Here is a 20,013-nt window from a genome sequence, read left to right as displayed (position 1 = left end):
GAGTATAAACAAATACCCACATATCTCAACAAACTGAAACAATGTTGTAAAGGATGACTGATGACTACAGAAAATGATTACTTAAAGTTAATGTTGCTGAAGGTGGTTGTACAAGCTACTGAATCACAGGTTACACTTATTTTTGGTAAATAAATAATGGTATGGTGCCCTGTGTTGTTATTAATCTGAGGTTGTATTTACCTAATTTTAAGAGTTGGTAAGGACCAGATAATTTTTTAAAAATAATTTTTGATGTGTAAAACCTTAGAATTGAAATAGGGTCTACTTTATTACCTTATTACTCCACTAGGGGGAGAAAGTGGCATTTATGTACTGGTCTCAGTACTTTGGTCATGAGAACGACTGGTCCATCAGGGGTTTCCAGACAGCTGCATGGGTATATCTGAGTAAATATGCTGACTTCTCTGGATGGAGAAGTTGAACAAGCAGATGCATTTATAAATGCAACCAGTGTCACCCAGCCTTCACCATTGTGACTGGAATTACACTGAAAAGCTTCCAAAAGTGCATAAAATATACACTGCTGCTAAGAGTTTATATTTCTGTGAAGAAATTAATATCTAAATCTAAATAAAAGTTCATCCATCTTTCCCAACAGCTGATTTATTTATATTTTATTGCTCATATAGAATAAAAATGACTCTAGATGAATTTTAGTAAATCAAAGGTCACCATGCTAACACCAGCAAACTCGTTTGTTTATTTTTCCCTTCATAACTCATATTGATTCAACTTTGTTTCAATCTATACTTCCTCTCTAGTTGTTAGCGCCCCTGCAGTGACTCCATTATAGCCTCAGCCACTTGTCACTGAGTCAACACACATGAAAGCAAGATCATTACACTGGAACAATTGGGGGTGGGGGCATCTTTAATTATGTTAGATGTAACTGCATCAGAATACACCGCTGCACTACACTGCATTAGCCACAAGCCAAACCTAGCTAGTGGATGCTATTAGCTTCTCCTATGCCATATATCTGAGAGATAAATGTATAAGTTTGCCTGTTTGGCTATTAAATAAACATTTACATGCTTTTGTCAAGCGTTAGATGAGAATATTGTTACAACTTTAACAGTTTTACATCTTAAATGGGAAACAACAACTATAAGACAGCTAAGCAAAGACTGTAAAAACCTAGCTAGCCAAGCTCTGTCCAAAGGTCAAAACCTACCTACAGTAAGAGCACCAAGCCCAGTAATTAATATGCAGACTATTCCTTTAAGCACACACAGCCACCTAAATAGTAATAAAACCACACCTTGTATCTTTTTTTTAAAAACATTTTATTTTGAGCTTTAGAGGTGGCAGAGCAGGAAAGCAAAAAAATATACCTTTTTTTTCTTTTTTAAAAGAAAAGAAATATACCTGTGAAATGGTTTTATGGATAATGTTCAGTATTGCCAGGTGTGTAAGAAATAGATGAGATGGCCAGGTTAGTTAGCACCTCAGTGAGGAGATACACTATTCACTGAGACCTATCCAGCCCAGTGTCTGAGTGACGCTATCCTTGGGATCACAGAAACACCATTATCAGTGCACACTGACATCACTCAGCCCTCCAAAGGAGCAACGCAACACCCATCCACGTCCCCCACACACCATCACCCACCCTCTGCAGCACAGTCATTGTGTTCATCGGTCAGCCCATTGTCTGTGATGGAGCGTGGTGGACAGTGTCGCCAATCTCTGTCCAAACCATGATCCAACACTACTATTGTGACCAGTCTTTTTTCCTGCTTAACTTGACAAGATGCTGGTCCCGTGTGATGAGAAGAGAAGTTGGTGTCTGTTCTGCCTGGCACAGGGCTCTAAAGAGGACACAGATTATCGATCTGTGACATGAGTACAGTCGCTGTGGTGATGAAGCCTTGATGAAACGACACATGCACAAGCTACGTAACTGCCATTACCTCTCTGCTTGCAGGAGTTTCACACTGTGGGAGCCCCTGCTTCTGTCTCCAGTTTGACCCAGGACACTTTTGGCATCTACATCCACTTTCATCTCTGAAACCAACTTCAACAAATGAAGCAAAGTACCTGAAATACTGGAAGTTTTCCTCATAGCAGTTTTTTTTCTTTTTTTTCTTTTTTGCTCAAGGCAGAGATCACTTTCTTTGCAGAATGAAACAACGAAACCAAACAACTGTGGGATCTTTCACGCTGACTTCTCTGAGGTTTTCAGATGGGATGCAGATGGATGGACAGCAATACAAGACACTCATCTAGCACAAGTGAGTAAGTGTTTACAGGAGGTGAAGCACAGCATGTTCTCTGTACAGTCATGGGACATAGAAAAGTTACTTGTGCTTTTGGAAATCTGTGTCCTCTAATATTCTGACAATCAACCCATGTTCTCCACACTAATTTAAGGTGTCGTCTTTGATTTTGGCTGTCTGAGCTGTGCCATACCTGACATGGAGACCTTTTACTACCCCATACGTCGGTCCTCAAGCCTCTACCTGGACCCTAGGCTTATACAGCGACGTATCCTGGAAGATCAAGTGGAATTATGGTGGTCCAGAGACCCACAACGCTCCTTGTTGTGCTACTGTGCCTCTGTTGCCCTCATACTCGGACTGGGCCTTGGTGGTGTGGGGCTCCTCTCCACCACCACAAGCCTATCTGGGGAATGGCGCCTAGGGGTGGGCACCACCCTCTGCCTCTTGGCACTTGCTGTCCTGCTCAAGCAGCTTCTCAGCTCTGCCATCCAGGACATGAACTGCGTGCGCAGCAGGCGTCGGATCGACCAGCTGAAAAGTGGTGGGAGGGCCGACCCCGCGCTGATTTTAGCTGTAGGGCTGGCAGTCATGCTGTGTGGGACGGTGCTAATCTTTGTGGCCACCATCGGCAGCCAAGGTCACGACAGCAGGGAAATGTTGGTTTCTGGTCTGGTGTTGATGGCTGCAGGGACAGGCATGTCTCTAGCTGTAGCGGGCTATAGTGTGCTGGCATACATCAAAAGAAGAAGGGAGCAGAGGAGGAGGATGAGAATGAGGAGAATGAGGAGGACAGGGAATCAAGCTGTCTGTGTGTTCAGTGTTTCTGGAGGACAAATGAGTCAAGCCAGGAGAGAGACCTCGTCGAGCAGGACCAGCCTGATCTGAAAGGACTTAAAATATCTGAGACTGGATGAAGTGGTTTAAAGCTAAAGGAACTAATAGTAGAACCGAGGAGGTTGTGTCAATATCCAAATCAAGTCTTCACAGATTTTCTTTCCACTCTCTTTATTGTTTTCCATTACCATAAAAACTGACTGCTGAGCTCTAAACACCATCACTGCAGTACAGTCACATCATTTCTACAAGAACAATAGGCTGCTGTCAACAATGGCTCTGTAATTTGATAAGCGAATATTTCCCTCCTTTGTACTGTCTGAAGGCTCATTTATGCTGTGTCTGACTGATTATAGTTGTAAATAAAGAGCAGATGTCACATCAGATCAAAACATCGCTGTGTTGTAATTTCAGTAAGAACGACTTTATTAAAGACGTGAATGTTCAAAAAAGTAATTTCATACAAACAAACATTCAGACTACAACAAAGATGTGTGAGTGTGAAGTTGTTTAACTCTTTGATATTCACTGTTAGCAGAAATGTAATAAAAAAACAAAAAACTTAAAGGTAACTTAAAGGTGAATAATTGAATGGCATGTGTGAAAACAAATAGCATTTAGCCGGATATAAACATTAACATCATTATTAGCAAATAAACTGAATGTTGTAATTTTAAATGTTTTCCATGTAGAGTTACTTACACAGCATGTGTAATATGTGAATCCATATCGATATATAGAACATTTGAGCTTTAAGAACAATTTCTACACGGCATAAAAGAAAAAAATCAAAGGTATTCTGATTGCACAACGAGTCAACATTACAGAGGTCGATGCAGCACTTTAAATGTGTTTTGTATTCATTTTGGCCCCTCTTACGGTCGGTTATCTAATAATAACGGATAATTTGGTCAAAACATTTGCGTGGCTCAGAAGTTTCTGCAGTCAAAAAAACTTTACTGTTCAGTAAGTAGGTTGGGGCCCATGTTGGGGGTCATATAATAAATTTAAGGGTTTCAAAATGAGCAATATGAGCAGGCCAAAAAAGAAAGAAATTCTGATTTACTATTTCTTGTCAAGTTTATAATCCTGTCTTCTTTAAGGGCTCATGAGGCACAAAAGTTTTAAACTTTAATTATGAAAACGCTGCGTCCTGATGAACAGAATCAACTTTTGGAGTGTCATTATTTTTGTTGTAAACCGGTCACTTTGGAAAAATGTATTTAATCACCCTATAGTGAACTGAAGATCGTCGTCGCTGTCATCTGTCCCCTCTACCTCCTCATCCTCCCTTTGTCCCTCTGGCATGTGCTTCTCACCGGGCTGGATGTAGTTGTCCTCAATGAAGCCATCGTCGTCATCATCCAACTCGGGCTGAGTCCCTCTGACTACTCCCATCCTACCGGACACATTGTTAGGGAAAGACATGTCCTCTTGACCGTACTGGCTCCCCCCATCCGACTCCTGGAGCAGGGAGTGTCTGTAGCTGGCCAGAAAGCGATGTAAAACGCGAAACTTAATAACCAACACGATGAAGAGTGAAAGGGTGATGACTGTGCCCAACGCTATAGCCAGATAGGAGAATTCCACCTTTGGGCTCTCAAATGAGCTGTTTGTCTCTGCAGGAAAAAATTTGGTTCATCAAAATCTAACAAGACAGAACCCAAAACACTTCCTATGGATTAGGTATAGTAGAATATTAAACCCCTCAAACAAGAATAACACTGAAATAAAAGGTTACTGTTTACTTTGTTACTTACTTGGTTTGCCAGTGCTATTAGTGTTGTCTTCGAGCTCCATCAGAAGATGTTCCTGGGTGCCTTTTTCTACGACAGCGTCTGATATAGAAGCAGTATATGCAACGTCACAGAGAAAAAGCACCACACAGATGCCACAGCTCCACAGACCCATCTCGCTGTACAAGATCTACAGAAATAAACACAGTAGTAACCAGGATTGTGATCCAAACAAGAGAGGAAATTTGGAGTCAAAAGAACAGAACTTTGGCGAATACCTTGAATAAGACTTGACTTGATTAAACTCAAATGTCAGCGGGACTGAATGCAGTATTACAAGGCAGACGATTTTGCTAAAAATTGCATTTGAAAGGATGATTGCACAGTCAGTAAGAAAAAAAAAAGACCTGCTAAAGTAAAGTAAAGTTTCACAGGCCTGTAGTTACAAAGTGCTGCACAAAATATAAAAGAAAATGAAACTACTGTTAACAGTGATACAAAGCCAAGTTAAATTTTGGGCCATATTTTGTTTTAAAAGCCTTTGTCCCGCTCAATCGGTCCCAGACTCGTACGAGGAACAACCAACAAATACCACGTCAGTGATCGAGGAGTGCAGGAGCACCCTGAGGAGCTGCAGGAAGCGGAGAGAAATCGTCTGGAGCTTGTCCATTTCCAAAAGATGCGTTTTTCACTAAATGATTTCGTTTTATGACACCAAAGCAAGGCATCTTGTGAAACATAGAGCAGTGAGAGTGACATGAATAAAGTGATGATAATAATATAACATCATTTTACAGTTTTAAGATCTTAAGCTTCCATTTGACAAACTGGACACCTGTTCTTACTCTTAACTATCTTACCTATCATATCTATGTTACTCGTTCTTCCCGTTTCATGGAGTACCATACATTTACACTGTCTGGTTGGGACGAAACATAAATTGTCAGTCATCATCATTATTATCGTAGCACGGAAGCATCAGAGATAGTATCAGTATAGTATCTGAAGCCTGCTCAGATTGTATAAGATAAAAGATCACAAATGATTTGACCTTAATCACAACATTAAGATAAAAATATTTAAGTTCTCTTCACATAGACAGTCACATGATGTTGTCAGACCTTTAGTAACGTCCAGAGGAATTTTAAAAGACCTTAATTTCTTACTAATTACCTTCAATCTTAAAATAAAAGCACTCTCTTTATCACCCAACAGCAGATGTGTGTATACCGACTGTAATGTTCTTCACATTGTGTCACTAGCCTGTTTTCTTTCCAAATATAAACTCGGTTTACCTTCTAATGCTGGCCAGAGCACAGTAGCTGGTTCACTGAAGTCATATGACCACAACATACCTATGTTCACTCAGTAGTGTCACTTAATATTATCATTAATGCAAATGTCATGTTACACAAACTGCAAAGCACACAAAAATCTATGTAAAAGTCCTTACCTGTGCCAAAACTGATAGAGAAGGTGTATTTTGGTCTTCTTAGCTTAAGATTTTGTTTTCCCCTTCCGCTGCTTCAAAAACAATAAAAGGCCTGTCTGGGCAAAGGTTACAAGACATGCCATAATGTCTCCCTTCTTGCACCATATCCTCAAGACAGATGTTAATGATTAACTTCACTGGGTTTATAATTTTTTCTTTGCCCTGTGTAACTACTTTCTTTTATATATTCAATCAATTTAATGTTATTTATATAGCACCAGCTCACAATACCAGTTGCATCAAGGTGCTTTATATTGTAAGGAAAAGACCCTACAGCAACACAGAGAAAACCCCAACAATCAAACAACCCCCCATGAAGAAGCAGTGGGTGTTTTTGTTCAGAATATAAAATAATTTCAAGAGTCAAAAACTCTACTGCTGTTGGAAGTAATGAAAAGCCTGCTGGCAGGAAACAAAGAGAGTTAATGAGTAAAAGGACAGTTACACTGATGCATCTGTGCTCTTGGGCCAAATAGTGGCACTGTAATCACATCAGACATAAAACAAAGACACTCCACAGAGCCTCCACAGCTCTGTGTGGAGGGGGCAGCTGTGTTAGCTCACAATCGCTTTTGTAATGTTAAAAATCATGAAAATAACAACAACATGCACTTAAAATATCTCCTTATACAAAAGAGAAAATAATACTTAATATTTCCTCTTATTTAATGTATAACGGTGTGTTATTGTGAGCTCCTCATGACTTAATCTATGTATCTTGAATTACTGTGATGCATAACAGACGTCGGTGCTGGATCATCAGGCAGTGAGGTGCCTGATGATAACTTAACTAATGTGATTAACTTGAACTGAACGTGAGCAAAACCAAAGAGATGGTGGTGACCTTCTCCAGTAGGCAGAGGGATCTGGCTGCTTCAGTCACCACCACCATCCACGGGAAGCCAGTGGAGGTAGTTGAGGAATACAAATACCTGGGAACCATCTTTGACAACCTCCTGAAATTCTCTGCCAACACAGAGGAGATTCTCAGGAGGTGCCACCAACGGCTATACCTCCTTAGGAAACTCAACTCCTTTGGAGTCAGCACACCCATCATGATGACTTTTTACTATGCCTTCCTGGAAAGCATCCTGACCTGCTCCATTACCTGCTGGTTCCACTCCCTCAGCCTTCAGAACAGGAACAGACTGCAGCACACTGCATCAGTGCCTGCCTGTCAGAACTCTGCCACAGGTTTTCAGTCAACAGGCCCTCAGACAGGCAGCCAAAATCATCCACGACCCCTCTCACATTCTTCACCTCACCCCGCATTTCAATGGCTCCCCTCTGGGCGACGCCTCCGCTGCATTTCCTGCAGGACTGAGAGGAGGAGAGCCACCTTTGTCCCCAATGCCACTCTGCTTTTTTAACTCCAGCAGACCATTTCCCACACCAGAAACATAAACTACCCCACACTCTTTTTATACTACCGACACTTTATTCACTCTTAGTCACTGACAATTATTTATTCACCTTTCAGTCACTTTAATGTTAAACTGTGTAATTTTAAAACTGTACATACTGTATATTCTGTTTATTAAAATGTATTATACTAAAATTCTATCTCTTATAAACAACAACAAAAAGTTTAATCCAATTCAACTGAGTTTTATAAAGCACCAATTTGCAATACCTCAAGGTGACATTATGACACATGAACTACACCCTTCAAAGACAAATTCTAAAAAGACAGTTTTCAGTACAGAAGTAGCTTCTTCAACGCATGGAAATTGACACATGACCCCTTTAGGTGCTGCTTCAAAGTGACATACTCAAAGCGCTCAGTGGTTCTTAAGCAGCGCTGGTTTCTTTGCTTATATCAGCTTTATGTAAGGAGTTCTTTCATCTTTGATGAATGTTACTTTTCTTCACTGATTTTTTTCTTTTCTTTTTAATCAACTCCAGACAAATTTTTTCACTTTCATCTTAGGACTTTATGAAAATTATGTCCTTGTGGAGCAGGTGGTTAGTTTGTAAATTTCAGGTTTTATTGGAAGATTATTATTTTATTTGGATCCTACCCGAGGCTTAGCAGATGTGCTCTTTCCTCAACAGAGCTGGATTCATATAAAAACTGATCGGCATTAACAAACACCTGTTTATTTAACACCATTTAATTGCATTTTGTTTTAAACGTTAACATAACAAATATGCATGGGCAGCTCGTTTTCTCAATTTCCACCAAAGTGCATATTTAACCTCCTAGGACCTGGCATCCACATATGTGGACATCACATTTTGGGTTATTTAGAATAAAATACTCAATTTTGCTCTACAAGGGATGGATGGATGGATGGGCCCCAATATGCCCAAATATCAAAGAGAAATTAAAAATGCATGCCGTGGAAGAGTTCGGGTCTTAGGAGGTTAAGGTTTATCTAGGAATACCGAGACCTATAGTAATTATAACAATATTTCCATTCATGAAGGCGTCTCTTTCAGTTGTAGACTTTATTGATACATCTAGCTTTTCTTGACTTGGTTACATGTTGTCAAGTTGGTTTTCTTAACCACTGAAATAATTCTGTCATCATTCACTTGTCATCTGTTGCTAAGCTGGTCAGTGTGTGCTTTCTTTTTAAAAATATACCAAATTGTTGATTTGACCACTCCTATTGCTCCTTCACTCACATCGATATTGAGAGTTCCAGTGAATCACTACCAAATGTAAGTTCAACACTCGTGTTTAACTCACATCTCTTGATTTGCCATGAAATATAATTAATACTATACCAACAGTCAATTATCCAATTATATTTGAGCCTCTAAAAACTGTATATGAAAATGTCTGTAATTCTTAGACTCATAGACAGATTTTGTAATGTAATGTATTCATGTTTAAATAGTTTTTTTCTAGTCTTACCAACAGCTTATATTGGAGGAAAGTGGCCATAAATAATATAGATACTAATGGTTTATTTTAAAGACGGTTCATATTCTCAGATGAGGATACACTAACAAGAATATAATAAAAAATAATACATATATAATTATGAATATCATATTCTGTTAATAGGTCTATCTGAATCCTAAGCACTAGAGTGGAAAATGACTGCAAAGCACACAATTTAAGAGAGTAATGACTCAGGCAATTGATTATACACGGTCATGCCTTCCCTTCAAAAACTCAGATCCCGAGGCTTTAGCAGGGATTTGAGCAGATTTCATGGAGCCCAATGACTTCTGTGTTGGTCTTCTGATGCCTTCAGATCTTTAGATGTTCACACAGTCTTTAGGCACGCACAGTGTTGTTCCTGTTTGAAAATTCTTTCAAACAGAAAAAGTTCATAATTTCTGTGAAACTTTTTTAGTTTTAGTTTAGTAGTTAGTTTATTCAATAAAAAAACAAGCTTTTTCATATTACCCATCCATCCTCTTCCACTTGTCCAATTTAGGGTTGCTGGGAGTTTCTTTCTCCTGTGATTCCCCACAGCCAAATCTACAGAAGAGCTATTAGAGCAGATTATGAAATGATTTTTACACAGTGCAGCACTTAGATGTGAGCTACAAATGAAGTCCTCCAAATACATAAAGTATGATTTTTACAGTAGGTTTGCATTCATTTAAACCAGCAGGTTTAATTGGTTTGCTGTCACTTGTACCATTATGACAAACATCTACAAAATGCTTTTACAGTTGTCCATTTGCCATCTAACAGGTCTTGCACATCAGCCCTCCCAGGCAAAAGCAATCGGTTTGAATACATGAATCTTTGCAGAGTGTGAAGCAAGTAGATGCTAATGAAGGTCCTAAAAGTCAGCTTGTTCTCTATTACAGGAATACATTACTCACTCAGATTTGTGTGCAATTAGACTGTAAAAAGAATCTAAAATATAAGCCATTTATATTCTTTGTCATTATACTCAGAGTGAGCAAAATGCCTTTGGTGCTTTCTACACATACAGATTGCTGTACCTGTAATTGATGGCTGTTATGGAAGTATAGTTTTATTTACAACCCAAATAAGGTTAATAACCAGCGTGCCTAACTCTTTGAACTGCAGTGCACGATGATCAAAGAGGGCTTGTTGTCACTGGCTTTCAGAGACTCTGCCTCTCTGCAGACAAATGATTAGAAGAACTGAGAGCCAGTAACAAATCTGTCTAACTCGGAGTCTCACTGACCGTTCTAATCTGTGTCTCTTAATTTCTTCAACCACCAAAGCAGCCTGCAATATAGAAAGTGAGCCAGACAAAGGCTTCATCATCATCAGTCGCTCAGCTGAACACATTTAATAGAAAAACAACAAACATTAACTTTAAGTATTTCTTTGAAAAGCATGTTTGTGCTAAGAAACCTTATGATCACCCAAAGAAAATGAAAAGAGAATAAGAGCGCAAGGAGTGGTGTTATTTTTAAGATAAATAATTTCCATGTTGTGCACTTAAATAGTATTCACATTGCAGTTGATCAGGCACCACGTCTGCATGACATATGATGTGATGTACTTTCATTCAGGTTTTACTGATGCTCTTTGAAGAATAGTGTGAATGTGTACATTCAAGTGAAGCATTTGAAAGCCATTCTAGTCAAACAAATATGGATGAAACTTAGTAAACATCTCGTTTTCCTCTTTCATCAAATGTAAATTAATGTTAAATAACAGAGCTCACACTCACATGCTAGCAAAACACAAAAATTCTTAAAGGAGGCTTTTTAAATTCTTTTTTACGTTTAGACCACGTTTTAACAGAGAAAATGGCACAGTGTTGAAACAGGAATTTTAATTTGGTTAACGGAGCTCGGTAACCAAATTAAAACATGAACAATCAAAGCACAGATATCGGACGTTTTGCATTCATTTCGCATCAACATTCAGATCATCAACAAAAAAACAAAAAACAAAAAGCAAGTGCACTTGAAAGGTTTGATTATCCAGAACATACTAAGCACAGCCTTCTAGTGAGTTCACAAAACAGCAGCTTCTACAATAACAGTGAAAACCGACCAGGACTCATCACACAAAAGCTTGAAAGCCAACATGATAAGCGAAGCTGAAACTCATCAAAGTTGACTGTGTTTGTATAGGGCTTGCTGTCTGCACCATCTTGCTTGAGATGTCCTAACAATAAAACCTTTGTATACATAAAAAAGACTAACAAATTGTTCTTGACTAAATGGCACGGTGGTCAGAAAGCTTTGATTTTGTCCTGGAAAAACTTCCACCTTTGATCACAGATGTTTTTCACCTCGGTTTGGTTAGATTTAGGCACGAAAAAAGCTTGGTAAGGTGTATGAGGGGAAAATGGCATTAGGTTAAAGCAGACCTCTTCCATTGTAGCATGTTACTGTAATCACATTGAATTTTTCAGTTTCACAGTTTTTGTTTTTTGGGGGGGGGGTTGTACAAAGGGACAAGAGTGCGATGGTAAAGTGCAAACTGCATCCATAACAGTTGCTAACACAGCTTCGGCTCTTTGTAGGCATCTGCACGGACAGCATGTTAACACAAAGCTAGCCAAGAACCCAGAATGCTACTAAAGTGTAGCCTCAGGTTTACGTTGTTATATTGTTGGTGATTATGTGACAGTGTGTTTCAGGTTACGTTACAATGTGACAAGAAAGTAATATAACAAGTAGTGTAGTTAATTACTTTTTCTGACGAGTAATTGAGTAACATACTGCATTACTTTTAAGAAAAGTAACGAGTAATGTGTAATACATTCTTTTCTTTTTTTCTCTTTTTTAAATGCATAACAACCCCAACACTGCTTAGGACCATTTGAAAGTACAGCATTATGGCAACCCATCCATCCACCCTGACCTCCTCCTCTTCTTAGTCATTATTACTATGGCCACTAGAGGACACTCTTACAATAAAATGCATGCTTCTTTCCAGAAACACCTATCTATTCATCCTATATTTTAGGTTTCCGAACCACATGAGCCAGTACTGGGGGAACATTCGGCTTAATGTCATCCATTAAATACAGCTGCAAAGTGCCATTTCAGTAGCAGATGCATGAATTTGAAGGCTTTTAATGTGCCAAAACACTGGACAGCGCTTAACAGTACTCAGACAAAATTTTACATTCTAAACATTTGTTGCCATCACCAGTTAATAGATCTTATGCCATAATGATCACAGTTTATTAGTGGAAATGTACTCCCCCAGGAATGTGTGCTTGCATGTGATTCACTGATGTAGCACCTCGCTATTCCATTCAGGTTCAGCTTTTTTAATCAGAGTACCGTCTGTGTTAGATCCTCTTCTGCCTCCCAGATTTTATGCAATAGAAGAGGTTTTGTTTATGTGAGACTGTACAGCGCACAGCATACGTTGACTGGTTCATTCTTCACAATAATAATGAATAACAATGGTATCCTTTAAAAGTGATTCAGGTATACAGTGATGCGATTTTAACTTTAAAATCTGTGAGAATTACGCTGCCATCAGACTCCTTCATGTTAACTGATTCAGCAGAATCCTTATTGGTTATGTTAGAGAAACATGATGACTGTGGTTATAAGAAACCTGTACCGGACTGCCAGCAGGACACAGAATATAAACCACAAACTCCAGTGTCAGAATAAGAGATACCCAACAATCCAAGCCCGCCTCCAGCCATCACAAAGGGTTTTACTTGAGGTTGCTTGTCCAGAGAATGTAAACATAAGCCACTTTAAAGATCTGAAAAGTCAACTGATGGTGCAGTTCTGTGTTGTGCTGGGAACGTTTCACTCCCACAAATCCTTCAGTCCCTGAGTAAAATGTCGCAGATTCAAATCAGAGTGCCTCCCGACTTAAAACACTAGCTTGGCTTTCTCTTACCCAAATGCAACATCTTCAGCACATAAATGTGCCTAAAACTGTATGTCCTCACTGTAAACTGCATATGACTCAATGATTCATGTGTTCAAATGAATCTTTGGCTTTCAGAAAGCCAAATTTATGCATTAGTTTCCAAAAAGATGGAGGATAAGTAATTTCCACCCGTGACGAGGCCACGAGGAAAGACGACTTTAATGCATGAAAAATGTCAACAAGGCAAGAAACGTCACAGCCTTCTGAGCGCGTGCTTCTTACTACTGGTCTAAAGTTGTGTTACTCAGTATATACTCCTTTCAGCCACCGCTCACACTGTATCAGTTACTTTCCTCTCATTCATAGTTGTCCACTTGTACCACAAGGCTGTTTCCTCATTGATTTGCCTTATTGACAGAGTGCTGCTGTCCTTATATTTAAAAAAAAAAAAAAAGAGTAATTTATGAAGGACTTTCCACTTTCACTCCAGTGACTGTGGGTGTAAAACACCTCTGGAAAAGGTGCTCTGGGTCTGGCGACTGATTGTCACAATCCACCTTCCTGTTCACAAAGGGATTTTTGAATCTTTGTGGAGCAGCGGCGCAGGGCACCCTCACATGACTCGGCCCCTCACTGGGATCTCCTGCCAAGAAGCCACAGACAGTTGCACAGAATAAAATGATTTATTACGAGCTCTCTGTAAAAGACTTCAATATTGATAAAAATAAAAAGTAAAAATGTTGAGATTTTGTCAGAAATTACACAAACAAACAAATTCCTATCATCAGAGGGAATTCAGGGGAGGATTCATACTAACCTGGCGCTCTTAGGGGTAGGCCGTTGTCAAGACGACGAGTGGGTTTGGTGACGATAAAGAGGTAGCAGAGGACACACACAGTGATGAGGAAAGCAAGGAGGACGACCGCTGCTATAGACAGACCGACCAGAGCACCGATACTGAGAGGAGAAGAGAGAAAAACATCTTTTTAACCTGATCCCTTAATGAACAGAGAGGAGAGGACAGTGACTGATGTGAGGATTAAAAAACACAATGAACGTGAAAAATAACTTTTTTATCTGCTAAATATTTTAAGTGCATTCCTTAGATGGGTCTTACTCGCAGAATTAAAACGAAAACGAGTTCTTTATGCAGTGAATGGATGAACTGAAGTCTTCAAGGAACAGCAGGAACAGAGGCAATTGGTTTTCTCAAAGATTAAGGGTTCAATAATGTCAGTTAAGTGAGGCTTTTATTGCGCAAAAAAGTAAACATTAAAAATGAAGAAAATATTGTGATTATTAGTGATTAGCTCATCCACTGAAAACAAGGACATTATTTTATTTTTTAAGGCAGAAAATAAAATAAAATTGCACTTGCCTGAGCCACCACATGTACCCGTACTCATACGGGAAAAAACTGTTTGCATCATCACAGCAATATTTAATATCGTTAAATCCACAACAGTAGATGGCAGCGGCAGCATTCCCTGGTTTAGGACAGGAGAAGGAGTCCACGAACACCCCGTCAGCGCTGTAGTAACTGCTGCATTCAGCGCTCATGTTGCAACAGAAAGAGGGGGGGGAAAGAAAATGAAAGAAAGAAAAAAACACTTAATGAGCGGCTGGAGGACTAGAAGAGGAATGTTCCTGCGTGGGAGCGCGCCCCGTGGTTAGACCAGTGGAGCAGCGCGTTGGTTTTCATCGGCAGCGTGTTTCTCAGTGACTGAACGCGCAGAGAGATGGAGGTGAAAAACTTTGAATTTGAAGAAAACTGCAGCGCCCACCAACCTCCTACCTCTCTCTCTCTCCCTCCCTCTCTCTCTCTCTCTCTCTCTCTCTCTCTCTCTCTCTCTCTCTCTCTCTCTCTCTCTCTCTCTCTCTCTCTCTCAGTTCCTCTCTCTCTCAGTCCCTCTCTCTCTCTCTCTCTCTCTCTCTCTCTCTCTCTCTCTTCAGTCACACACGCAAACATGAGAATGCATATCCTTGACTTCGTGACTTTCGAGAACGTGGCACTGGTCTTTTTCTGGAGTTGCCTGACCATAACCTTACTTTAATACAGTGTTTCATTCATTGCATTTACAATTTATGACGTGTGCTATAATGTGATAGTGGACTCTCCCAGCTGTGATTTAGCAGATTTTGCACCCTGGACGGTTCACAAGCTAAAATTGAACTGAACATTAGGCTGGAGATCACTGAAGTCAGAGAGTCCTTTTCAGGAGCTAATACGGGGATGGGAACGCTAATGAGATGTGTCAGCACTGCCTTTAGTTCTTCAGTTCACAGCAGATGAAGTGTTTACTTCTTACACCTAACCCAGCCTCAACCGTACAACATTACCGAATAACATCAAAGGGACTTGCTTTTGGTTCCCATAAAGAAACATGTCCCCATTATGTGACAAGTTCAGGGCCCCACAACATGAGAAAGACCTGAACACACACACACACACACACACACACACACACACACACACACACACACACACTGGCTCACTCCACTTACTCTGAGGTTTTAAATATTATGATTATTGTTGGAATATTTAATTTAAGACACAGCAATGCAGTGGAAAGCATGACAGAGCTCTGTGCCCATCTGATCATTTTAGCTTCACAACGCTGAACAGCTGGTGGGCAGAATATTATCTGTAAGTTATGGCAGCAATCAAGCAGTGCTGTGATAATTAAAGCAGGCTACTCCACTGACTTTTAATTCTAAGTGATGTTCCAGAGGTGTTGCTTCTACACTGTGGGAATAAAAATATAAATAGGGTGCAAATACAAAAACATTTTGTTCCCAACTCCATATATGCTCAACCAGGGAGCAGCTGCACAGAGAGAGTTTGATGCATAAAGCTTTTTCCTCGAGCCTTATGCAGGTACGTGCAGCAAATACCTAACCATTTCTTGAAGCACACACACACAGATATATATACACCTGGCGACACCTGTGTTGTCAGTTTGGCTACATGGAATTGCACGGGTCTTCGACTGATCTCAACAGCTAAGATATTATCAAGGGTTTGAGAAGAAGAAAGGTTTAAGACATAGATTTAGGAAATGTCTAATAAAAGCAATTAAATGGTAAATGGCCTGTATTTATATAGCGCTTTACTAGTCCCTAAGGACCCCAAAGCGCTTTACATATCCAGTCATCCACCCATTCACACACACATTCACACACTGGTGATGGCAAGCTACAGTTGTAGCCACAGCCACCCTGGGGCGCACTGACAGAGGCGAGGCTGCCGGACACTGGCGCCACCGGGCCCTCTGACCACCACCAGTAGGCAACGGGTGAAGTGTCTTGCCCAAGGACACAACGACCGAGACTGATCCAAGCTCGGGGCTCGAACCGGCAACCTTCCGATTACAAGGCGAACTCCCAACTCTTGAGCCACGATCGCCCCAAAATATCAAAATATCTGAGAAAATGCTCATCAGCACATCTAGTGACTGAAGTGATCTCAAGCTTAGTCAACTAAGAGACTGATGGTGATAAAAAGAACATTCCAGTATGCATATTATAGAGGTTTCATTCATGCTATGTTTTTCAAATCACCAAATTACCAAAGTCAGAAGCTAACTGTGTCTGTTACCTTATTGCACAGACTAAATTACAGAAAATTGTTAGCTAAATGTAATTATAGACATTGATTGCTATGTTAATTTTTGTATTTTAACATTTTTCTAGTTTTTGCTTTATAGAGACAATCCTGGGCATAATGGCAGAAAAGGAGGAAAAAGCTTTTGTACACATGATCTTTTAATGGCCCCCTGTCCAATGTTTCCATGATTTCAAAAAGATATAAATGGTTCATCTGTTTGAATCATTTCTTTCTTGAATAGACCCTCAGACTCTGTATGACTCATTTAGAGTGATCACAATTCTATGTCATACATCTCAAGCTTTCGAGGATATTTAGTTCATATTAGAAAGTCATTATTGAAAAGAGACTGCAATAGAACATGTTCACAACTATCCTGTCTTTGTCTTAATGACAAATTATTCTCATTGCAAAGAAACTTTTTAAATTGTAGCCTAAGTTAGTTAGGTACGCAATTTGAGACTTAAATGTACTTCCTGAGTCATCATCAAGAGATATGACATAAAGAACTGTAAACCTGACCACATTTCCAATCAATAGTACTGAATACATTTTTTTTTTTTTTTTTTTTTTTTTTTTTTGGCGTGTCTGCTATTGATTGTACTGTAAAAAGGTCAACAGAAGCACAGTGGCTGTATGAAAAGGCTCATTACTGGTGCAAAGTCTTCTGTATCTGCTTCTCAGTAAGACTGCTTGCATTGAGTGTCAACCTTGGCTAAAAATGAAGCCAGTGCACAGCTGCCAAATTTGTTGTATGACTTTCCACATAAGGCTGTTTAAATGTCAAGGTTTTTTTTTATTTATTTATTTTTTAAACCAGAAATAGGCATTAATTGCCTGCCTTATAAAACTATGTTAGTCTTTATAGCTAATTTCCTCCTTCATGACAACTAAAGTCCCATGCAATATTCTTGAGCTCCTTATTTTTTATATTTTGTTAGGAAATTGGAAAATTGATGCAGTGATTTATTAAAGTGTACAAACATACATAGAAATGCCAACCACTATGACAAAGACTCCACAAGGTTTTACAGATGACTGTAGACACTCACTGTTGTACCTCTCTTCAGACCTCCTCCTACATACTTATTGATAACAATTTGAACCAAGTATTGCAAATTTAGATACATCTATAACTCCACAAACTCCCTGTTGCCACAGATTTTCAGTCATTTTTTGTGTAATTTGGCACAGCCCAGCCTTTATTTCCCGTTTCCCTTTCTTAAGAATGTTTTTGACAGACTCCCTTTTGTTGCAAATGTTTTTTTAGGCTTGCCATTTCTTCTTTCATCCTCCACTTTTCCAGGTTCCTCAGATTTGGTTTTAATGATGAAGTGCACATTATGCTGAGATGTGATATTTGTAAAGACAAAGTATTTGGTAAACAACTTTTTAGGAATGACTTAAATGACTTTAAAATTCTATTCCATGCCTGTCAGACTGTGTTTTCTTTGGTATTTTTCATAGATGGGAACAAACTAAGCACCTAAAGATACAATTAAATATTAGTTCTTTACTGGTTATTGGTTCTTTGTGTAGTGGGAATGCTGAAAAGCACTCGCATGGGCTGATTTTCTTTCCACCCGATCTCTTCCTGCCTGCATGATGAGTTTTTGGCAGAATTAAAATAAAATTTCTCTCACCTCACTCTGAGAGCAGCACAGCTAAGAAACTACAAAATATACAGCAGGGGAAGCGTAGTGTTGTGGAGTTTGTGACTGACTTTCGTACACAGCAGACGCCTCGTCTGTGTCTGCTGCCTGGAGAAAAACTCCCTGGAAGGCATAATCGGACTAGCCAGAGGCTGGCTAGTTTTTCTCCAGGCCCTCAATGATCAGGTGAGGGATCATGTAGCCTCCCATGATGACCTTTCCTCTTTCAAGGATTTGATCTCTCTCCCCCTCAGGACAGATAATCGCTTGAAGGAAAGAGAGGCCAGAACTATAAGTCCCACCGTGCTTTCTTCTGTTCGTCTCCAATTTCCATCTCTGCACCGCCGCTTCAGCCCACATAGCAGACAGATCTGGTAAGATAAGATAAGATAACTCTTTATTGTCATTGCACAGTCATACATAGTACAGTAGTACAATGAAATTGGAAAAAACTGTCCTACGTCGGCACTACATATAACACAACACGACACGATATGACACATCACAACGTAACAAACAACACAACACAGTATATTAACTTAGTATAAAAAAGAAGAATAAGTGTATGTGTATTGCACACTGTTATTATTGCACATTAATTATTATTGCACCTTGTTATAAATATAAATATTATTGTTATCGTTTTAAACATTGTTACCTCCCCCTAAAAAGTCCAGGGAGGTATCCAGTCAGGTCAACTATTTACATTGATCAGGGCTATTGCCCTGTTGTAAAAGCTGTCCTTGAGTCTATTTGTTCGGGACCTCAGCAGCCTGAACCTCCTGCCAGACGGCAGCAGCTTAAACACCCGGTGTCCTGGGTGTGTGCAGTCCCGTAGGATGCTGCGTGCCCTCTTGAGACAGCGAGTGCTGTACAGGTCCTTCAGGGAGGGAAGAGGATGTCCAATGATTTTTTGGGCCATGTTGATGACCCTCTGGAGTGCCTTTCTGTGTGCTGTGGTGCAGCTGGAGAACCACACACCGATGCAATATGTCAGCACACTTTCAATGGAGCAGCGGTAGAAGACGGTCAGCAGCTCCTTCTTCAGGTCCATTTTTCTGAGGATTCTCAGAAAGTGGAGACGCTGTTGGGCCTTCTTTAAGACCGCAGAGGTGTTAGAGCTCCATTGGAGGTCTGTGTCTATGTGCACACCCAGAAACTTGAAACTGGAGACCCTTTCCACGCACTCCCCGTTGATGCTGACAGGCTGCAGCTCGGACTTCCTCCTTCTGAAGTCAACTACCAGTTCTTTTGTTTTGGTGGTATTGAGGTCCAGGTTGTTATCTGCACACCAATCTGACAGCCTCTGAACTTCAGCTCTGTATGCAGTCTCATCTCCCCTGAGATGAGCCCCACCACAGTGGTATCATCTGCAAACTTGATGACTGTGTTGTCTGGGTGGGAACTAACACAGTCATGTGTGTACAGAGTGTACAGTAGGGGACTCAGTACACAGCCTTGTGGAGAGCCGGTGTTGAGGCTGAGGGCTGAGGAAAGATGAGGCCCCACTCTAACTCTCTGTACACGGTCTGAGAGGAAGTCTCTGATCCAGCGGCAGGTGGTGGAAGGAAGTCCAATTTCCAGCAGTTTATCTATTAGTCTGTCCGGGAGTATCGTATTGAAAGCAGAGCTAAAGTCAACAAAGAGTCCGGATCTGGTGCCAAGCGGGCACTGCTGGCTGACTTCTGGCATGGTAACTGGTAT

At 40.1% G+C, this 20,013-nt stretch overlaps 3 protein-coding genes across 3 annotated transcripts; 1 reads left to right on the top strand and 2 right to left on the bottom strand.

Annotated features, from left to right (window-relative positions):
• Window positions 1-1,626: 1,626 nt before the first annotated feature.
• tmem125b (transmembrane protein 125b) lies at window positions 1,627-3,478 on the top strand. The gene is made up of 2 exons (XM_005935660.3): window positions 1,627-2,255; window positions 2,395-3,478. Exons 1-2 carry the CDS (start codon window positions 2,207-2,209, stop codon window positions 3,126-3,128), a joined length of 783 nt encoding a protein of 260 aa, XP_005935722.1. The 5' UTR covers window positions 1,627-2,206; the 3' UTR covers window positions 3,129-3,478.
• Window positions 3,479-3,583: 105 nt separating this feature from the next.
• On the bottom strand, window positions 3,584-6,372 carry LOC102296317 (leucine-rich repeat-containing protein 19). Its single transcript, XM_005935658.2, has 3 exons — window positions 6,267-6,372; window positions 4,838-5,003; window positions 3,584-4,696 (listed from the first exon to the last, which is right to left on the bottom strand). Exons 2-3 carry the CDS (start codon window positions 4,986-4,988, stop codon window positions 4,305-4,307), a joined length of 543 nt encoding a protein of 180 aa, XP_005935720.1. The 5' UTR covers window positions 4,989-5,003; window positions 6,267-6,372; the 3' UTR covers window positions 3,584-4,304.
• A 3,304-nt stretch (window positions 6,373-9,676) lies between these two features.
• LOC102297122 (protein shisa-like-2A) lies at window positions 9,677-14,831 on the bottom strand. Its single transcript, XM_005935661.2, has 3 exons — window positions 14,429-14,831; window positions 13,868-14,007; window positions 9,677-13,693 (listed from the first exon to the last, which is right to left on the bottom strand). The coding sequence occupies exons 1-3, from the start codon at window positions 14,608-14,610 to the stop codon at window positions 13,512-13,514; spliced, it is 504 nt and encodes a 167-aa protein (XP_005935723.2). The 5' UTR covers window positions 14,611-14,831; the 3' UTR covers window positions 9,677-13,511.
• Window positions 14,832-20,013: the final 5,182 nt, after the last annotated feature.

Source organism: Haplochromis burtoni, unplaced genomic scaffold (genome assembly GCF_018398535.1).
Source record: "Haplochromis burtoni strain Fernald_Lab_line unplaced genomic scaffold, NCSU_Asbu1 Contig_199, whole genome shotgun sequence".
Classification (NCBI taxonomy): domain Eukaryota; kingdom Metazoa; phylum Chordata; class Actinopteri; order Cichliformes; family Cichlidae; genus Haplochromis; species Haplochromis burtoni.
The sequence above is the reverse complement of the archived record's forward strand: the minus strand, read 5'-3'. Positions and strand labels throughout refer to the sequence as shown.

What these genes read in the sequence shown, in the direction of transcription:
- tmem125b (XM_005935660.3), top strand. Translation starts at nt 2,207, where the DNA reads ATGGGATGCAGATGGATGGACAGCAATACAAGACACTCATCTAGCACA. An exon ending in AAGACACTCATCTAGCACAA is followed by an intron (nt 2,256 to 2,394) that starts GTGAGTAAGTGT and finishes CACTAATTTAAG; the next exon opens with GTGTCGTCTTTGATTTTGGC.
- LOC102296317 (XM_005935658.2), bottom strand. Translation starts at nt 4,988, where the DNA reads ATGGGTCTGTGGAGCTGTGGCATCTGTGTGGTGCTTTTTCTCTGTGAC. An exon ending in TAATAGCACTGGCAAACCAA is followed by an intron (nt 4,697 to 4,837) that starts GTAAGTAACAAA and finishes TTTTTCCTGCAG; the next exon opens with AGACAAACAGCTCATTTGAG.
- LOC102297122 (XM_005935661.2), bottom strand. Translation starts at nt 14,610, where the DNA reads ATGAGCGCTGAATGCAGCAGTTACTACAGCGCTGACGGGGTGTTCGTG. An exon ending in GGGTACATGTGGTGGCTCAG is followed by an intron (nt 14,008 to 14,428) that starts GCAAGTGCAATT and finishes TTCTCCTCTCAG; the next exon opens with TATCGGTGCTCTGGTCGGTC. An exon ending in CCTACCCCTAAGAGCGCCAG is followed by an intron (nt 13,694 to 13,867) that starts GTTAGTATGAAT and finishes GCTTCTTGGCAG; the next exon opens with GAGATCCCAGTGAGGGGCCG.